The 19,976-nt window shown below is 47.1% G+C and overlaps 1 protein-coding gene across 1 annotated transcript in view; it reads right to left on the reverse strand.

Annotated features, from left to right (window-relative positions):
• Positions 1–263: 263 nt before the first annotated feature.
• The window catches only part of LOC6602918 (dynein heavy chain 8, axonemal), a 109,258-nt gene continuing 89,545 nt past the window's right edge, over positions 264–19,976 (reverse strand). The window contains exon 18 of the mRNA XM_026991071.1: positions 264–940. Within this exon, the coding sequence (XP_026846872.1) occupies positions 269–940 (672 nt within the window). The 3' untranslated portion in view covers positions 264–268. The remainder of the gene's footprint in view (positions 941–19,976) is intronic.

Below are 19,976 nucleotides of genomic sequence, written 5' to 3' on the forward strand. Positions count from 1 at the left end.
GCTAGACTTTCTCATCCTGGGAGATGTCTGCTTTACCTTGCAGCCGGCTTTTGATGTTGAGGGCCGCTTTGTACTGTGCTTTGGCCTTCATCCCCACTTTGGGACGAAGTGTGACCGCTGGCGACACGCAGAGAGGATTGCTCCTCCCCGTGCCCGCCGGTGGTAGCAGTCACGCTTCCCACCGACGTTTGGGTTGACATCCCAGCCCGTGCTTGATCCAGTAATTTAAATTATCTATGTAGTAAATTAATTTATCTATTTATTTCTTTTATTTTACATCACACAAAAGAGCAACACCACGCAAGATCCAATGATCTGGTGGCTTATTTGATTGCAGCCATAGGGGGCAAATATAATTCAAGTCGGTACGATTGATTTTTTTGTAAACAGGGCAAGTGTATAATTTTGGATTTTTTGCAGCTGTTGAAAATATGGCATATATGTGAACCACAGGCATTAGAGTAAACAAAACCTTATTTGTTGCTTCTACCAATCGAGATGTGCGTCTATCCCAACCAGCGCCATCTACGTATAATCCATATACAAATACTCCTTCCTTAGGTGGTTTCTTGCATTCTTCTGTACCAACTTTAAGAACGTCATTGTGCATTGTAACTTGATCTAATGCCCATCCTTGGTGAGCCCGAGCTACCTCTTGTCGCATTGCCGTCAAAAAACCTTGGGGATTAAAAAAGCCTGACATCCAAAAGACTACGGGACGAGAACCAAAACACCAGTTATTAAATTGAGTGTGACGTTCAACAAGTTCAGTAAACCAAAAACCCAAACTAGATGACAGCCAGCTTCCGCGCTTGAACACTGTAGGAACGCGAGCATTAAAAATGTTATCCAGAGCATCGCGCAAGGTTTCACTCATTATTATAGTTCCTTCAACAGCAAGTAGTAAATCTTTCAATGTTGTACGTACAAGTATGATTATCTGAAAATAAAGAAAGGTCAATTGTTACAGAGCTCATTTAACAGTTGCTAACAACATCAGACGTTTATTTATATCGCACTGTCGTATGACTTAAACATGGTGCAGTTAAGCATAAATTAATTTGTGAAAAGACGCTCAGGTAATGCATCCAAATATCAAGTCTGGACAAGCAATTGACATCTTGTAAGAGCACACACTCTGTTTGCAATAAACACAATAAACACGAACGTCGACTCTCGTAAATCAGCAACAACGCTTACTTCTCAATACATGCACTCGAGGTAACAGGGGGGTGTTGTTGGTGAACAGAAAATACTTTACTGTAAGTTAACGCGAAAAGAGTACGCTCTCTCCCATATGATATTATGCAGCACGTAGCAAAGTAAATTGTCGAATGCCCAGTGCACGTCCACGACCAAACTATCTTACCAACTAGTTCCTGATAAAAAAATCGACCAGTTTCTTAAAACAGTGACTTCGACTTCAACAAAGACAATGACAACAACAACAACAGCAGTTTCTCTGCGCCCAGTATTGTCGACTCGTTGCAACAAGCTCCCCCTCTCCCAACCAAAAGGTACGCCAAACGCTGTCGGGTCAAGCAGCATAAATATTGTAAATTATAGCCAGTGGTGCGGCCCAAAGGAAATGCATTTGTTGTTGCTTGCCATGTGCAATGCCCACTGTAAGTATTATTTGTTACCGCATACGCTTACGCACGGCAGCGAAGTTCTTTCGTCTCTTTATATCGCCTCCATTAATCTTTAGTACTTAGCTTAGCAGCAGCCCAGAGCAGCTCTAACGCTCTCGCTCTATCCTCCTCTGGGGCCGGCAATTTGGCCCGTCAGCCTTTTGAATTTTTGTCTGGAGCATCTATTAGATTAACATTCTCGCATCAACAATAATAATATGCAAATAAATTGTAAATATTATTCAAACTTTCGACTAAGAATTGCGGCCGCATGTCGTTTCATTCTACCTCGGCATGAAGAGAAACACTACGGTTTAGTTTGCCAACTCGAAATTTCTACCTCACCGTAGACAGTTACCAACCCTGTCGCCTATACATTTGCAAACGTTTAGCGGCAAACATGTAAACTAGACGGATTTTTATTTAATGTTTGTCACCATCATCGACAGACAACCTGACTTAACAAACATAGAAAAGCTCCAGAATTTGCGTTCTTGTCTGCGGGATTCGGCATTGGAGACTATTCGGTCGCTGGAAATCTCGGATGGCAATTATGCAGTGACATTAGCTTTGTTCAAACATGAATATATTATCGTCAAAACCATGCCACTTTCGACCCCTTGCAGAATGTTCAAACATAAACATATTATTGTATACATTCACTCATATATCCAAAAAACTGATCTCTAAAGAAATCACATCAAGTATCTACAGTAATGACAGTTCGGGTGTAAACAAAGATCTATAACCCATTAAAAGATACCACAACAAAACACAAGTGGAGAACACAGTTAACCAATGGTTGTCCACACACACAACCACACTTATCCTTTGCGTAGGTCTAACGATAATTATAGAATACAAAATTGTACCTAAGGAGGTAGGACTCATTGTCAAATCACATATAACGCTCTGATTTTAAGAATAAAATTTAGTTTGAATTTACAACTCAAACGCGCAAATGTCTAGACTTTTCTTTTAAGGTAACATTTTGGTTCTTCGAGACTCTCCGTTGTTTCCCCCCTGGGGTAAGAGCACGGATTTAAAACAGCGCCTTTGAGACTGAACAAGTGTCAAGTTCACTGACAGCTAGAGTTAGCAGAATAAAAATTCAGATTTCCCTCCTGTAGGAAGAAACAGAGTATAAAATAAATTAATGAGACGTAAGATTCAATTAATAAATCGAAAAAATACTGCATGCTGTATTCGTAATAGATTACTTGGTAATCTAAAAATAAAACGAGGGGGAACGTTGTGAGTTGCTGCGGACACCGCAACTCTACAGTTATACCCCATGCTAAGTCAGTATGGCTCTCCTCCGGCAGACGCCGCTAATATTAAACGACACGACAAAGAGTGCGTGCGAGAGAGACAGAAAATCAGTCTGAGCGTGACGTCGGTCGCTGCGTAGCCAGTGCAAATTGATTTGTTCCTTTTGGCTATAAAAATAATCTGATTTGATCCAGATTCAGCAATCTGATAGATATGGCCGTTATCTATGATTCTGCGTTTTTAGTTTTCTCGAATCTGCAATATTGTGGATGCAAAAGATTTTCGTCCTTTGTGGGGGCGGAAGTGGGCGGTGCGAAGTTTTGAAATATTTTTGTAGCAGCGACATATCACAGAAGTCTGGAACCAAAACATCGTTGCTCTAGCTCTTATAGTCTTTGAGCACTAGGCGCTGAAGGGGACGGACAGACGGACAGACAGACAGGGCTCAATCGACTCGGCCATTGATGCTGATCAAGAATATATATACTTTATGGGGTCGGAAACGATTCCCTCTGGATGTTACACACATCCACTTTCACCACAAATCTAATATACCCCAATACTCATTTTGAGTATCGGGTATAACAAAAAGCTATCCAATTCAGTTCCGAATAAAATAAAAATTTGTTCCTTTTGTTTTGAATAAACAGCCGGTGTTTTCCTAACTAAATTCTAATTATACTTCCTAACCAGACAACAATCTGGAAACCCATTCTATTACGCGAGTGCATGCCTTTTGATTTGTGTTAAAACATTATTTAACTTTTTATTTTTCGGCGTCGGCTTGTGTTTGTGTTGTTGCAGTGAGTGAGTACGCATTACATTGCATTGCAGTCCGCTCTCGTCTGTTAGCTTTTGTTGTTTTATCACTCTCTCGCTATCACCTCAACTTCAATAACTGTTCTTTCTCTCTCGGTCTTGAAACTTTCTGAGCAATAGCGCTCTCTGTTTAGTAGCTCTCGCTATAACCGCTCTCCACTCTGCTCTCTTTTTTTTTTCTTACCAATTCCGCTTTGAGCGTTGTCTGGCACATTGGTCTGATACCAATTGGTTTTGAAAATTTTAATTTTTCTTCGTAAATTTTCTTAAGAAAATATTTAAATAATACAAATGGAATTCGCTGTGGTCTGCGCCAAAAAAACCTGTGAGAAGCAGATCACTCACGATCAGCCGAATGTCCCCTGCTGGCTCTGCGACAGCGTAGTCCACGCAAAATGCGCGGGATTTTCTGGCCTCGTGAGTGATGCTATAGCCAAACGTAATGGCTTGCATTACAGTTGCGAGGCATGCCGTGCGGTGGAGAAAGACATGGTATCTTTCATGAGGCAGACGCGGAGTGGCTTTAAGGAGCTGACCGTTGGTTTCAAAAACCAATACGATCGGCTCCTAGCCATGGAGGCTCAGTTTAGCGGTTTAAAACTGCTGAATGAGTCTCCGAGGCGCAAAAAGGTCACTCCGCGGGATCTGCAATTGCCAACCGTTACTCAGCCGTGCGCCGCCGAAAAACTGACTCCGACCACTCCAAGTGTGCAGCAGTTGATCTCGTTTGCCACTCCAAGGGCAACGACAGCTGCTGGCGATGCAGATTCGGTAGCCGAATTCATCGCTTCGGAGAATGTGCAGCCAAGTACGTCTGCAGCGTCCGTGTCCGTGGTGTCCGCAAGTTCGCTAGTTGTCCCGTCTATCCCGATCCCACCGGTAAATAGACGTTCCGGACCTGCGGATATTGCCACCACAGGTACTAGACCTGTGGTGACTAAACCACTGGTGGGAGTCCCACCAAAACGACAAGTTTTTGTTTCACGGCTGGTTCCTGACCTCACATCTAATGATGTAATTGCTTTTATTCAAAGCAAAATAAAAGCCGTGGGTTTAAAGGTGGAGAAATTTAACTTCTCTTATGCCAGGGAGATAGCCTCGTTTAAGATAAGCATCTCCCCAACTCAATTTGAAATCATTTTCTCCGCCAAATTTTGGCCGGAGCATTTGGTGGTGAAGGAGTTTAAGGCTAAGAAGAAGAATAGAACCCCCATATCCCTTCCAAATCTTTCCAGTGTGCCACCCTCAACCTCAACTTCCTCTTCCTCAACTTCTAGTCTTGCTTCCACCTTTCCAAAAAACTAACTTCTCTTTTAGTAACCTATCAGAATGTAAGAGGCTTGCGTAGTAAGCTCAGCATTCTTTTCCGGGATAGTGTTGCATTTGCTTCCCACGTTATTGTGTTTATTGAAACCTGGTTAAAGCCGGACATTCTTAGTTCCGAGGTTTTGGCAGGGCGGTACACAACTTTTAGAAAGGACCGTTCGTCTCGACGTGCAGGAGGGGTTCTAATTGCAGTGGACTCTTACTTCACGTCAGAACACTTCACAGTCCAAGTTCAACAGGAACTGGAATTCCTGTGTGTAAAACTGATTCTTCACGCTTTCACTATATTCATTACTTGCTCGTATATCCCACCTTCTTCGGATATTTCAATTTATGAGCAGCACTTGTCCGCTTTAACCGCTGTTTCTTCCTCGCTATCTGATAAAGATCGTATGATAGTTCTTGGTGACTTCAACTTGCCAGGAACTGTTTGGTCTTCGGTAAACGAGTCTAGTATCCTAGTGCCCATGTCACGACATGACTTTGTTGACGGCTTGCTTGACCTGTCCCTGTCTCAAGTCAATCATGTCAAAAATTGCTTGGGTCGATTGCTTGATCTATGCTTTGTATTGGATCCGACCATAGTGTTGTTAACCCGAGCCCTTCCGCTCACTATACCTGAAGACGCCTACCACCCTACTTTCGAGGTGTCGCTAGACATAGGACCAACTGTATTGGATCGGTCCAGTAGACTACCTGAACGTGTCCGCTGCTTTCGTAAAGCCGAGTTTGCGAAGCTTAATAACCTAATTAGGGATTTTGATTGGTCCGCTTTGTACTTGTGCACTGATGTCACAAAAGGCACAAACATTTTTTACAATGCTCTTGGCAAATTTTTTGATTCTTGTGTCCCGCTTTCTTTTCCGATTAGATCTGGAAAACCCCCTTGGTTTACCAAAGAGTTATCCAGTCTAAAAAACTTAAAATCAAGACTTTATAAAAAATTTCAAGAAGTGGGCTCTCCTACTACTCACTCTCGTTATGTAATAGCTCGGTCAAACTTTTCAGTTCTTAATGCTCAATGCTATAAGAACTACCTATCTCGTTGCAGGATACGTTTTTCTCAGGACCCTAAACAGTTTTACTGCTTCGTAAACAGTAAGCGTAGAACGTCCGCACACCCATCCTCGCTATCATTTTGTAATACGTCGGCAAATAATGATCAGGCATTTGCCGATCTTTTTGCCCAGTTTTTCCAAACCACCTATTCTGAGGAAAGCTACTCTGGTCAACCGTACCCATACGGATTACCGAGGTCGAACGGCATTTTCAGTCCCTTGTTAAATGAATATTCCCTACTTCATGATCTTCTACTAGTTAAGCCGGTGTTTTTACCGGGTTCAGACGGGGTTCCAGGTTGTGTACTCAGGTACTGCGCCGAGGATCTGTGTGGACCATTGCTTAAACTATTCACCCTGTCCATTGATTCCTCTTGCTTCCCCCCAATCTGGAAGGAATCGTTTATAATTCCTCTCCAAAAAAAAGGTAGCAAGTCTGATGCAAAAAATTATAGAGGTATAGCAAAGTTATCCGCTATTCCCAAATTTTTTGAGAAGGTTTTAACTCCGCACTTGCAACATCTCTGCAAGTCACTTATATCTCCAACTCAGCATGGATTTATAAGGCGGCGATCAACCACCACGAACTTGTTAGAGTTTACCTCTTTCATTATTAAAGGCTTTCAAGGTAACTTACAGGCGGATGTTATTCACAACGCTTTAGTAGAGCATTCGACTCTGTAAACGATTCCCTTTTAGCACAAAAACTTTACCTTTTAGGGTTTCCGCCCAACCTCCTGAGATGGATTTCTAGCTATCTTTGTTCTAGGACAGCCATCGGGTGCTACAGGGGGACAAACGGATGACGGGTCGGCTCGCACAACTGTGAACTCGGAACTGAGGCGCAGCCGCTCCGGTTAGTAATACCCGGTGCGGTCTGCGTCTCACCCCCTTAGGACACAGAGGGTTGCGAGCGAACCGTCACCCGCCGTAACTGTGCACACCGGTGGAAGTGCGACTATACTCTCCCCGTGAGGGCGGCTGGAAACAGGTCCTAGCACGGTCATGTCTCTGCTAGGATGCTGGCGAATGGTAGTCGGGCGGAGAGAAGAAAACTCTCAGTGAAATTACCCCAATCCAAGGTGACAATGTTATATGCTGAGGGATGCATGGCCGGGGGGGTGCCCGGTCGCTAATATACGGACTCTGGATACCTGCCGACCTCCAGTTTAAATCAGGCTTCCCGGGGCAAGCGGGCTATGCCTCGGGTGACCATCCCCTTCCCGCCTACTCGTGGGAACTACTATGTCAAATACTCAAAATATAAAAACAAACAAAACCGCAAAGGAACTCGGTACTCCTCTTAAAGTACCGGAGGGACAAGCCAATCCCTCTGCACCAGCGCCTGGTAAACCGGGTCCAAAGAAGACGGGGAAGGAGACTGAGTCGGTGCACCGTCTTCAGGCAGCAGCCGCAGCGAGGGGGGGCCCGAAAAGCCAATCGGGTCCCTCCAAGTCGGGTGGCTCCAAGGGCGAAGCGGATACCGGGGTGGCTGCTAAGCAGAGCGTAATCGCGGCTGGTAAGCGCACCGGGACCGAAGAACCCATGGGAGCCCCGGCGGGCAGCGTCTCTGCAGGAGACAGGAGACGAGCGGCTTTCATCCTGTCCAACGAAGACCCGAACTTCAGGGCGTCAGCCGAAGGAAAGGAGCAGAGGCTGTGGGCCTCCTCAATCCTTCCACTGTTCCAGCCAGCCAAAGCCGGAAAGGGCGCAGCCAAGGCCCCCAACAAGCGGCAACGCTCAGCGGTGGACCCCCCGAATTAGCCAGGCCAAGCCCAGCAAGCCAAGCAGGTGAAGACCCACCTCACGAACCGGTCGTTCGCTGAGGTGGCAAGGGGCAGGACCCTGATCGGTGTCCTGGACAGGTGCGCCGAGGACGGCAATGTCCCTCGCGATAAGTGGCACCTGGTGGAGAACGAGCTCCAGGACCGGTTCCTACTGGAACTGGAGGAGAACGGCGGACCACCGCCAAATTGTGAGGACGCAGGGTGACATCAAGGCAAGGTGAAAGCCATCGCCTGCCAAGACGCTCGCTCTGCGGCCCTTTACATGAAGGCGGTGGCGGCCTGCAAAGAGGTATATCCAGGGGCGAAACTGGAGGCCGTGAAGTGGGAAGATGTCCCTAGTCGCCCGAGAGCCAGACCGTGGGTCTCGGCTAAGCCTGCAGAGCCTGAGAAGATCCTCAGGTTACTGCAGGTCTGCAACCCCCACCTTCCTACAGCCGATTGGAAGGTGGCAAAGGCGGAGGATATCCAAGGGCATAGGCGCCAGATCATCCTCGTCCTAAATGAGGAATCCATTGATCTCCTCGCAAAGTCGGACGGTGTAGTGGATTATGGCTACAAGAAGGTCACCATATCCACTTACAAGTCCGATCGCAAGGGCAGGCAAGCGGAGGTCGAGCCAGACCCGGAGCTGCCGGAGATCCCGAAAGAGGGGGCCTCGTGCGAGGTAGACAACCCGGCGTCGGATGCAGCGTCCGTGATGTCGGACGACATCTTGGACGACTACGCGTTCGACGAGAGCGAAGACCTAGCCAGAGGTCTCAGCCACATCGTTGTCGGGGAGGAGCCGGAGTCCCCTGACAGCGATCTAGATCTAGAATCAACAATGGTGGAGGCGAGCCTCAGGAATGTCGTTGACGCTCCTGCAGATAAACCTCCACCATTGTAAGGCAGCATGCGCTGCTGTACTGCTCCACCTGGCCAAGGGTGGAGCCGACATAGTCCTCATTCAGGAGCCCTGGGTCCTCGGAAACAGGGTCTCCGGTCTGAGGACTTCTGACTACAAGCTATACGTAGCTGAAACCGCAGGTAAAATTCGTACCTGCATTCTTGCAAAAAGAGAGTTGCACTTATTTTTGCTCCCAAATTTCAGCAATGAAGACCACACCGCAGTGAGCCTCGAAGGCCAGGAGCGCTCACTGAGGATCTGCTCCGCATACATGGGGCATGAACAAGCAGACCCCCCTCCACACGCGCCTCTCCGGGCTCTAATCGCAGACTGCTCGGCCAAGGACATCGGCCTAATTGTGGGGTGTGATGCCAATGCACATCACTGTCAGTGGGGAAGCACTGACACAAACGAAAGGGGTGAGTACCTTTTCAGTTACTTACTGACCACTCAGATGGTCTTATTAAACCGGGGTAGTGATCCCACCTTTGATAATAAAAACCGCAAGGAGGTCCTGGACCTCACGCTTTCCTCTCATGAGATACAGCGTAACATTGTATCCTGGAGGGTCCTGGAAGAGCACTCCTTCTCGGACCACAGGTAGGAGCCCCCATCTGAGGAGGAGTTCTCCACTGAGGCCACGACTCGTCTTCTTAAGATCTTTACCGACGCCTGCAATAAGGCGCTCGACAAAGCATGCCCCTCTGGCAAGAACAGAGGCCGGAAGAAACCTGAATGGTGGAATCCAAAACTGGGTGAACTCCGGAAAGCCTCCCGGAGACTCTTCAATAAAGCTAAGGCTGAAAACGTTGAGCAAAACTGAGCCGAATACAAGGCCAGTCTGTCAACCTACAACAAAGAACTTAGAAAAGCCAAACGCGCCTCCTGGCGTAAGTTCTGCAGCGAAATCGAGAGTAACTCAGAAACCTCACGCTTGCGCAGAGTTCTCTCGAAGACAACACCCACCCTGGGATACTTGAAGAACACCGTAGTCGTGGACTACGTCCAGCGATGAGTCGCTAAATCTTCTCCTAAATACCCACTTCCCTGGCTGCGATGAAAACAGACCCAACTACCTCACGCCTCCTTCTGTCGCCTCAAATGCCATCCTGAGACTGTTAAGCCAGGAGAACATTTCCTGGGCGATCAGAAGCTTTAAACCCTACAAGTCCGCGGGGCCAGACGGCATTTTCCCTGCCCAACTGATTCACGCGGGTCATAAAGCCATTAACTGGCTCAAAATAATTTACGAGGGAATCTTCTCCCATTCCTGAAACCTGGCTTCAGACCAAAGTCGTATTCATACCCAAGGCAGGCAAGCCCTCGCACACTGCCCCAAAAGATTTCAGACCCATAAGTCTATCGTCTTTTCTTCTAAAGGCGATGGAGCGGCTCCTGGGGCTGCATCTCACGGCGTGCATTCCGTCCAGTCTGATCTCAGACTCCCAGCATGCCTCTCGGAAGAGAAGATCCACCGAAACGGCCCTACACTCGATCACATCGATCATCGAAGCGTCCCTTAACTTTAAGGAGTACACCCTAGTAGCCTTTCTCGACATAGAAGGCGCCTTTAACAACATCCTTCCGACCGCCATCACGGGTGCACTGACGGATCTGGGCGTTGACTCCAGGACGGTGAGCCTGATCGATCAGATGCTACAATGCAGGACGGTTGAGGCATCACTGGGGACGTCAACGTGTACCAGATTTGTCAGGAGAGGCACACCGCAGGGCGGAGTCCTCTCGCCCCTCCTATGGAACGTGGCAGTGAACACACTGCTGCGGGAGATAGAGGGGGGTGGCTGCCGTGTGGTGGCGTACGCGGACGATGTTGCCATAGCTTTCTCCGGAAAATTTCCGCAGACGTTGTGTGAGTGCATGACAAGTACTCTTACGAAAATGTCGAAATGGGCAGACAGATGCGGGTTAGGCGTTAACCCGTCTAAAACGGAACTGGTGCTTTTCACTAGGAAGTACAAAGTTCCGGTACTGATTCCCCCAAGACTATGTGGGGAAACGCTAGTCTTCAGCAACAACGCCAAGTATCTTGGCCTAATCCTCGATAGAAAGCTCGATTGGAAATTGAGCGTAGAGGATAGAGTAAAGAAGGCCACAGTGGCCCTCTATACTTGCAGGAAAGCCATCGGACTAAAATGGGGAATGACCCCCTATATAGTTCGGTAGCTCTACACCGCCATCATACGACCAATCATGCTCTATGGAGTGGTGGTATGGTGACCAGCCTTAGACAGAAGGACATGCCTCAATAAACTCATCAGAGTTCAACGCATGGCAGAGCTATGCATAACTGGCGGGCTACGCACTACTCCAGGGGAAGCCCTGGATACTGTGCTAGACCTCCTCCCTGTTGATCTCATGGGAAAGAAGGTGGCAACACTTTCCGCCCTCAGAATGAGAGAAGCCAGACTGTGGAAAGCATCCGCGGTTGGGCACTCGGGAATCCTGATGATCACCTCTCGACGTCCTTCCAGGTATCAATCCCACCTAGGGAGGACTGGGAGATGGGCGAACCAGGACCTGCAAATGCGGTCCACTTCTACACTGATGGCTAAAAGCTAGACGGCCGCGTGGGAGGCGGAGTCTACTGCAGCGAGCTGAACATCAGTCATTGCTTCAGGCTCCCGGATCACTGTATTGTGTTCCAAGCGGAGGTTGAAGCCATCAGGGAGGCCATTTCGATCGTCTCCAAACTACTTCTAGATACGCACTTAGTGTGCGTCTTCTCGGACAGTCAAGCAGCTTTCAAAGCTCTAGGCTCAATATCGTCGAACTCAGCGACTGTAAATGACTGCCGCAGGTCTCTGCACGAGATCGCAGAGCAGTTAGATCTCTTCCTTATATGGGTCCCCGGCCACAGGGACATCGAGGGGAACGACGCCGCCGACGAGCTAGCCAGGCAGGGTACTACGATTCCTCTCCTATCGGAGAGGAAGCAAGTAGCGATGCCACTGGCTACGTGCAGGCTCCTCACGCACGAATTGTTCGAGCAAAATGCCAATAGGAGATGGCAGCAAACCGTTTCCTGTAAAGTCTCAAGTTTGATATGGCCATATCGATCGAAGAAGCGCTCAGCAGAGCTGTATAAACTCAGCAGAGCACAGTGCTCTGCAGTTACTAGAACCATTACGGGACACTGGCAGATCGGCACTCATGCCTCTAGACTGTCAATCCCTCATAACGACTTCTGCAGGAGTTGTCGCGACGAGGAGGAGGAGGAATCGGTCCCCCACTTCTTCTGCCACTGCCCAGCCCTTGGAAATCGTCGTCTTCGTATTCTCGGGGCCGCTTTCCTCACGGACATTTCGGACCTGTCCGAAATCAAACCAGGGACCTTGTCCAAATACATCCAAGCCATCGGATGGGACTGCCCTTAACCTGCAGTAGTATGCTCTCACGGTTCAGGCAACGCGAAGGGGCACATGCCCATGCGGCAACACAACGGACCTTTTATAGGTCCAAGTGAGCTTGGGGGCGGACGGCTCTTATCCCCCCCCTCCCGGCTGACGCCTTAACCTAACCTAACCTTGTTCTAGGTCTCAAAGAGTCCTCTTCAAAAACTCCCTCTCTTTACCAGTAAAGGTTTCTTCGGGAGTACCAAAGGGCAGCCATCTAGGCCCCTTACTCTTCACACTCTTTATTAATGACTTACCTTCAGTATTAACATACTCTCGAGTACTTATGTATGCGGATGATGTTAAACTCTGTGTCCAGTACAAGGACATTTCAGAGGCATAGATGGCTGCCCTCTGGTACTCCCGAAGAAACCTTTACTGCTAGAAATCCATCTCAGTAGGTTGGGCAGAAACCCTAAAAGGTAAAGTTTATGTGCTAAAAGGGAATCGTTTACAGAGTCGAATGCTCTACTAAAGCGTTGTAAATAACATCCGCCTGTAAGTTACCTTGAAAGCCTTTAATAATGAAAGAGTTAACTTTAACAAGTTCGTGATGGTTGATCGCCGCCTTAAAAATCCATGCTCAGTTGGAGATATAAGTGACTTGAAAAAAAAACCTCAAAAATTTTGGGAATAGCGGATAACTTTGCTATACCTCTATCATTTTTTGCTTCAGACTTGCTACCTTTTTTATGGAGAGTAATTATAGACGATTCCTTCCAGATCGCGGGGAAGCAAGAAGAATCAATGGTCAGGGTGAATAGTTAAAGCAAGGGTCCACACAGTGAGTCGGCGCAGTACCTGAGTACACAACCTGGAACCCCGTCTGGACCCGGTGAAAACACAGGCTTAACTAGTCGAAGATCATGAAGTAAAGAACATTCATTTAACAAGGGACTGAAAATGCCGTTCGACCTCGGTAAGCCGTATGGGTTCGGATGACCAGAGTAGCTTTCTTCAGAATAGGTGGTTTGGAAAAATTGAAATTTTTTGTAAAGTCTTGATTTTAAGTTTTTTAAGTTTCTGGTCTGATGAGCTCGTGAGGTAGCTCAAAGGGGGCCTAGCTGAGGCCGCCGGAAGGGTCGCGGGTTGCGGATAGCGAACGGCCTACCGCTATCAGCTGCGAATAAGCGGGCATCCCTCACGGGAGAGTACCGAAATAAGCAGTCCCGGACAGCCAGCGGGTGTTAGCTAGGTAGCAGCACTGACGATGCGCTTGTGGTGCCGCCTCAATAAGTAGCTCACACACTCCCATCCATACACGATACCTACACACATCCCAGCCCTCAAACCCACCTCACACTGGCCGGATTAGGTGTCTTACTCGACCCGTGTCGAGAGTCAGCCTGGCTGGGGGCCCGGTATAAAAACTAGCCCAGTCGCTAACGGATGGGTCAGGGACTTGGCAGCCCCCTGTTCTAATGATGCCTTACCCGGGCAACGTGGATCTCTGCCCGGGCTGACCTTTCCCTTTCTCTGCATCTCGTGGGAACAAGATGTACAACAATAAAACAAAAATGAGTGCGGCGCTCCCCAAATGCCAACCGGGAGCAATCCCAAGCACGGATAGGCAGCAGCCCAAAGGCCTGGCCCAACCGGCTCTACAGCAAAGAATACCTTTAAGGTGGAAGGCGCCTGTGCGAACCCGAGGGGGTCCCATCCCGAATCCCGCGTGGGTGGCAAGGTAACTCCAGAAGCTGACACCTTCGAAGGGAAGCTAAGCAATACTGCGGCTGCCCGACCTTCTGGTAAAGCGGAAGGGGTTGACTTGCCGTCGACAAGCGCCCAAGCCAAACGATACACCTGTGGCGAAAAGAGGACTGCAGGGCACATACTCCGTCGGCAACACGAAAGCAGTGAAGCCAGCCCATCAGCCGACTGGCTGAAGAAGGTGGAATGGGCCTCGGCCGTGCTCCCGGAGTTCACCTTGGAACAGAAAAAGGTGGCTCCCCAAGCCAAGAGGCAGCGCTCGCAGGAGACACCGGGACCGGCAGCAAAGCCAAATACCAAGAACCCCAAGGAGTCCGTGGAAGTGGGTGGAAGCGGCACTGTCCGACCGCTACTTCGACGTCCTCGACAAAGACCCAGAACCACCGCCAGTTTGCAGTTGTCCCGCCCCTCAACCCCCCAATACTAAATGGATACAGGCTCTCCTTCAGCGACAGTTCAAGCTACTTAGGGTTGGTAATTGACAAAAAGCTTAACTGGAACCTGAATATCAAGGATAGGGTGAAGAAGGCAACGAAAGCACTCTACACTTGCAAAAAAGCTATCGGCCTAAAGTGGGGCATGAGCCCAAGCATGGTCGGAGATGTCCACGCTATGGCCCAGAAAGATCGCAAACTTTATAAGAGCATCTGGATCCCATCCAACTGTTGACATGAAATCTCACTGCAGAGAGGGAATGATCCCAAGCGGTATCACAACGGGCCGACACCGGCCTAAGTGTGCCGGGCTCCGAGCGAGTTTGGCAGCCGCCTCTACCTAACCTAACGTAAGTTTTTTAGGCTGGATAACTCTTTGGTAAACCAAGGGGGTTTTCCAGATCAAAGCGGACCAGAAAGCGGGATACAAAAATCAAAAAATGTGCCAAGAGCAGTGTAAAAAATGTTTGTGCCTTTTATGACATCAGTGCACAAGTACAAAACGGACCTATCAAAATCCCTAATGAGGTTACTAAGATTCCCAAACTCGGCTTTACGAAAGCAGCAGACACGTTCAGGTAGCCTACTCGTTCGATCCAATACAGTTTGTCCTATATCTAGCGACACATCGATAGTAGGATGCTAGGCGTCTTCAGGAATAGTGCGCTGAAGGGCTCTGGTTAACAACACTATGGTCGGAACCGATACAAAGCACAGATCAATCCATAGACCCAAGGAATTTTTCACATGATTGACTTGAGACAGGGACAGGTCAAGCAAGCCGTCAACAAAGTCACCAAGGACTATTATACGATCTTTATCTGATAGCGAGGAAGAAACAGCGGTTAAAGCGTTAGCGGGAAGAATCAGTTTTACACACAGGCGTTCCGACGTGAATTTAGGGTCCACTGCAATCAGAACCCCTCCTGCAAATCGAGACGAACGGTCCTTCCTAAAAGTTGTGTACCGACCTGCCAAAGCCTCGGAACTAAGAATTTCCAGCTTTAACCAGGTTTTTGTGAACACAATAACGTGGGAAGCAAATGCAACACTATCCCGGAAAAGAATGCTGAGTTTACTACGTAAGCTATATATTGCCGTATTCGTGTGCAAGGCGATAAAGGCGATTAATTTGGAAGTAGTAGAAGTAGTAGCAGTAGAAGATTTTTCTCAAGAGGAGGAAAATGTGCAAAAATCTTTTCCGATAATGGTACGAACTTTGTGGAACCAAAGAGCCCTCAAAAACAACATTAAAGTGGTTCCAATATTAGAAAGAGAACAGATCGAGTGGCATTTTATTCCCCGGGCAGGACCGGAGGCACATCGGAGGTTTTGGGGAAGCTGGGGTAAAATCAGTGAAATATCACTGGGGACAATAATTTAACCTATTAGGAAGTAGCAACTCTATTATGTCAAATTGAAGCGGTACTTAATTCACGCCCTACATATGATATTGACGATCTGGATGTATTAACACCAGGTCATTTTTATACCCGATACTCAAAATGAGTATTAGGGTATATTAGATTTGTGGTGAAAATGGATGTGTGTAACGTCCAGAAGGACCCCAAAAAGTATATATATTCTTTATCAGCATCAATAGCCGAGTCCATTAAGCCCTGTCTGTCTGTCCGTCTGTCCGTCCCTATCAGCGCCTAGTGCTCAAAAAGACTACAAGAGCCAGGGCAACGACATTTTATATCCGGACTTCTGTGATATGTCGCTGTTAAAAGTATATTTCAAAACTTTGCCCTGCCCACTTCCGCCCCCACTTCCAGGCGAAAATCTCTGGCATCCACAACTTCAAAGATACGAAAAAACAGAAAAGGCAGAATCGTAGAGGATGACTATATCTTCAAAATCTGAACCAGATCGTATAATTATTATAGCCAGAATCAAGAAAACAATTTCATTCTCTCTCGCTATGTCTCTCTCTAACACACAGGTTTCATGGTCGGTCCTGCCTATTGCAAAATATGAGTCCAAGGATCTCAGAGACTATAAAAGCTAGAGCAACCAAATTTGGTAATTTCACAGGAACAATACGGGAATCTGGATAGGTGGAGATTAATTCAGAAATTTAAAAGAGATAACCACTAACCACTAACCAATAATTTGTATATTCCAAGCAGAAGAAGTTACAATAGCCAGGACGTCAGTAAGTCTCAAAGCAATTAATTATCAAAGTGCCGAGCCACGATTTCATCTTTCAATTAAATTACGACTATAATAATTATCATGAGATGCAACAGAAACAAACAGGGGGAAGGGAGGCTGGGAGGTTAGAGTGGTTTAGATGTTGAAGCCGGCGTTGCGCATGCACTTCTTATGCGCCTCAATCTGTTCAGTGCAGTTCTCCTCGCCGCGCTCTACCATGCACTGGTCACGTGCCCGCTTGGTCTCGGGACAGGCGCAGCATGCATTGCACTTGGGTTTGGCACCACCACCATTTGTCGCGGCGACGGGTTCTGATGCAGCGAATTGAGCGACTTTGACACCCTTGGATGTGCTGCTGCCCATTGCTGAGGAAATTGTGTATGTCTGGACAGGCCTTGATACAGGTTCAAGATAGAGGCAGATATTTCACCACAATTGTGATTGTCGCCGAATTCAAGTTCACGCACACTCCCTAAAGAGCTCATAGAATTGCCGAGCTGGGAAGTATATTTTCTCACCTTAATATTTAACTGTCATAACAATGATCCAAAGGATTCATCCGGAAAGGACAAGTCCCAGACAGTCTCCTGCCGTGCCTATCAAAGACACTTGAAAAGCTGCTTCTGAATCATATCAAGCAACACCCACACAACAACAGTGCAATCCCAATGCACAAATTTGCTATTCTCAAAAAACATGGAAGTATTGAACAAGTAAACAAACATGTCACCTTTACCCTAAACAGACAAACTTGCCCACCAGTGCCTCTGAACAACATTAAGATTCCACAAACCAACGAAGTAACATACCTTGGTGTCCATTTCGATAGACGGCTCACTTGGCGTCAACACATCGAAGTTAAGAGAAATCTATTTTCATTTAAATCTAGTAAACGTCCGTTCACCACTAAAACTGCATTACTTTTGTAAAATGCAGTTCTCAAACCTATTGGGAAAATGAGAAATAATCCATAGAGCTCTTTCGAAGATAATTAGAGCTATCAGTGAATCAAAATTTTCATAAAGGCGAATATGTAATCGACAAAGAGTCGGTGAGAGAGAGAGACAGAAAATCAGGCAGAAAGTGTAGAGCGCTGTATGTCTATTTGGCTATAAAAATGATCCGATCTGACTCAGATCTAATATATATGGGCCATTCTCTATGATTTTCGTTTTTGACTTTCTCGTATTTTTAAAATTGTGCATGGCACAGATTTTCGTCCTTTGTAGGGGCGAAAGGCACGAAATTTTGAAATACATTTGTAACAGTGAGATACCACAGGTGTGGTTCAATTTGGTTTCTCTAGATCTTATAGTATCTGAGATCTAGGCGCTCATAGGTATGGACGGGCAGACGGACAGACAGACACATCTTAATCGACTCTGCTGTTGATGCTGAACAACTATACATATATATATGTAAGAACGAGTGGACCAGCCAATTGAGTGGGCAGCGGTGATAAGCAACAGTAGTAGTAACAGCAGCAGATCAACAGCGGACAGAGAAGAAGAGGAACCGAGCGAAGCAGTGAAAAGGAGAGAGCAGCAGCATACGGACGCGACTCAAGCAGCAGCAGAAAATCAGCAGAAATAAGCCGTAACATTAAGAACTTTTGTAAGCACACCTACCAGGCCACCGCGATAATAATACGAATAAACAATACTCTAAATAATATCTTACATTTGGGGGCTCAACCGGTCGCGTACTGCCTGTGTAAAGTGGAAAAAATCTAAAATTGTGTGTCTCATGTCTCAGAAGCCGGCAGCAGACGAAGCGAGACGGAAAAGCAAAAATTCGGTGCAAAAAAACTGCGCATTTGACTCTCAGAAGCCACAAGCAGAGGAAACGAGTCAGCGAGTGGGTGAAAAGAACCGAGAAAAAAGGGTTGTTTCAAGCCGGCTGCCCACAAGAGTATTGCGCAGTAGAATTATAATGGAAAATACAAGTGGACCACCAGCCGGAAATATGCAGCAAAACGAAGGCCCAAGTGGATCAGAAGAAAACAGGATCAATCGCCGGCAAAACGCGAACGAGGAAGCGATGAGGTCAACACTCCTAGAAGAAAACACACAGACGCTCCAACAGCTGGTTCAACTGCTCTTGATGAAAATAAATGCTGATGAAATAGACAAGAAAAATAATGCAAAGCTGGTAGTGGAAAATTTTGCCAAAATTATTCCAGAATTCATCGGAGAAAATATGTCGGTACAGCAGTGGTTTATTAACTTCGAGCTGAACGCTGAAGCGTACAGACTAAATGACAAACAAAAATACGTGCAAGCCCGAGCAAAGATGACAGGTACATCCGCTCTTTTTCTCGAGTCCACAGCAGTGTATGAGTCGGCCAATTGCGTCACCAACTTTTACAGGAGTTTGAGTGTGAGCGTTCATGCAGTGCGCAAATTCACAGTCTATGCGAGTGAAGATTGCCGGCGAAAGTTTTCACGAATATATACTACATATGAAACGCATTGCTGCACGTGGGACAACAGAAACGAAGTCGGTGATTCGATACATTGTCGACGGACTGAATTTAAAAACGGATTATAAGTACACCTTGTATGGATGCAGCTCATACAAGCAGCTGCGAGAGAAGTACGAAATCTACGAAAGAACGCTCGCTGTTGATGGGGGTTTGGCCCCGAAACAAAAAGACTCACAGCCGTTCGGAAAGAAGTCCAATTTCACCAAATATGAAAGGAAGCAACACTACTACAATTGTGGATCCCAGGAGCATCTACGCAGTGATTGCCGAGCTGCATTAAAGTGTTTCCGCTGCAATCGGACTGGACACATGTGAAAAGATTGCCCGAGTGCTGCTGCCGTAAACGTTGCATACGAGGAAAAACACCTGAAGTCTCTTAAAATTATCGACGTGCAAGTCAAGGGGCTCATAGACACCGATGCAGATGTTTCCCTATTAAAGATGTCAGTGTTCTGCAAAATGAGTGGTATCCATCTGCAAGCCAGTTCGTCAACTTCGAGGGGACTTGGAAAGAACATCACACGCTCCGCTGGGCAGTTTACGGCAGAAGTGGAGATCGACGGAATGCGACTGGCACACAAATTCCTTGTGGTGGCCGATCATGCCGTCGGATGCGAATTGTTGCTTGGACACGACTTTATATCCAAGTTCACAATGACATCAACGCCAGGAGGATATAAGTTTTCTCCCCTGCCGGAAAGTCGAGTGGCCATCAGCGAAGCCGACGTTGTCAAGCAGCAGATCGATGAATGGGCCAACGTTCCTGTGGAAGAAAGCAGCAAAAAATATACGGCGTTCATAACGAAGGAAGGCCTCTTTGAGTTCAACCGTGCGCCTTTCGGTTTTTGCAATTCGCCAGCAGCTTTCAAAACCTTATAAATGAAAACATTCTTGACCTGTACATGGACGATATCGTTATACACGCTGAAACCGCCGACGAATGCCTGGGAAAGCTGAAGAAGGTTTTTGATGCTGCAGCTGAATACGGGCTGAAGATG

The sequence above is a fragment of the Drosophila persimilis genome, unplaced genomic scaffold (assembly GCF_003286085.1).
Source record: "Drosophila persimilis strain 14011-0111.01,24,50 unplaced genomic scaffold, DperRS2 tig00000652-arrow-arrow-pilon, whole genome shotgun sequence".
Taxonomy (NCBI): domain Eukaryota; kingdom Metazoa; phylum Arthropoda; class Insecta; order Diptera; family Drosophilidae; genus Drosophila; species Drosophila persimilis.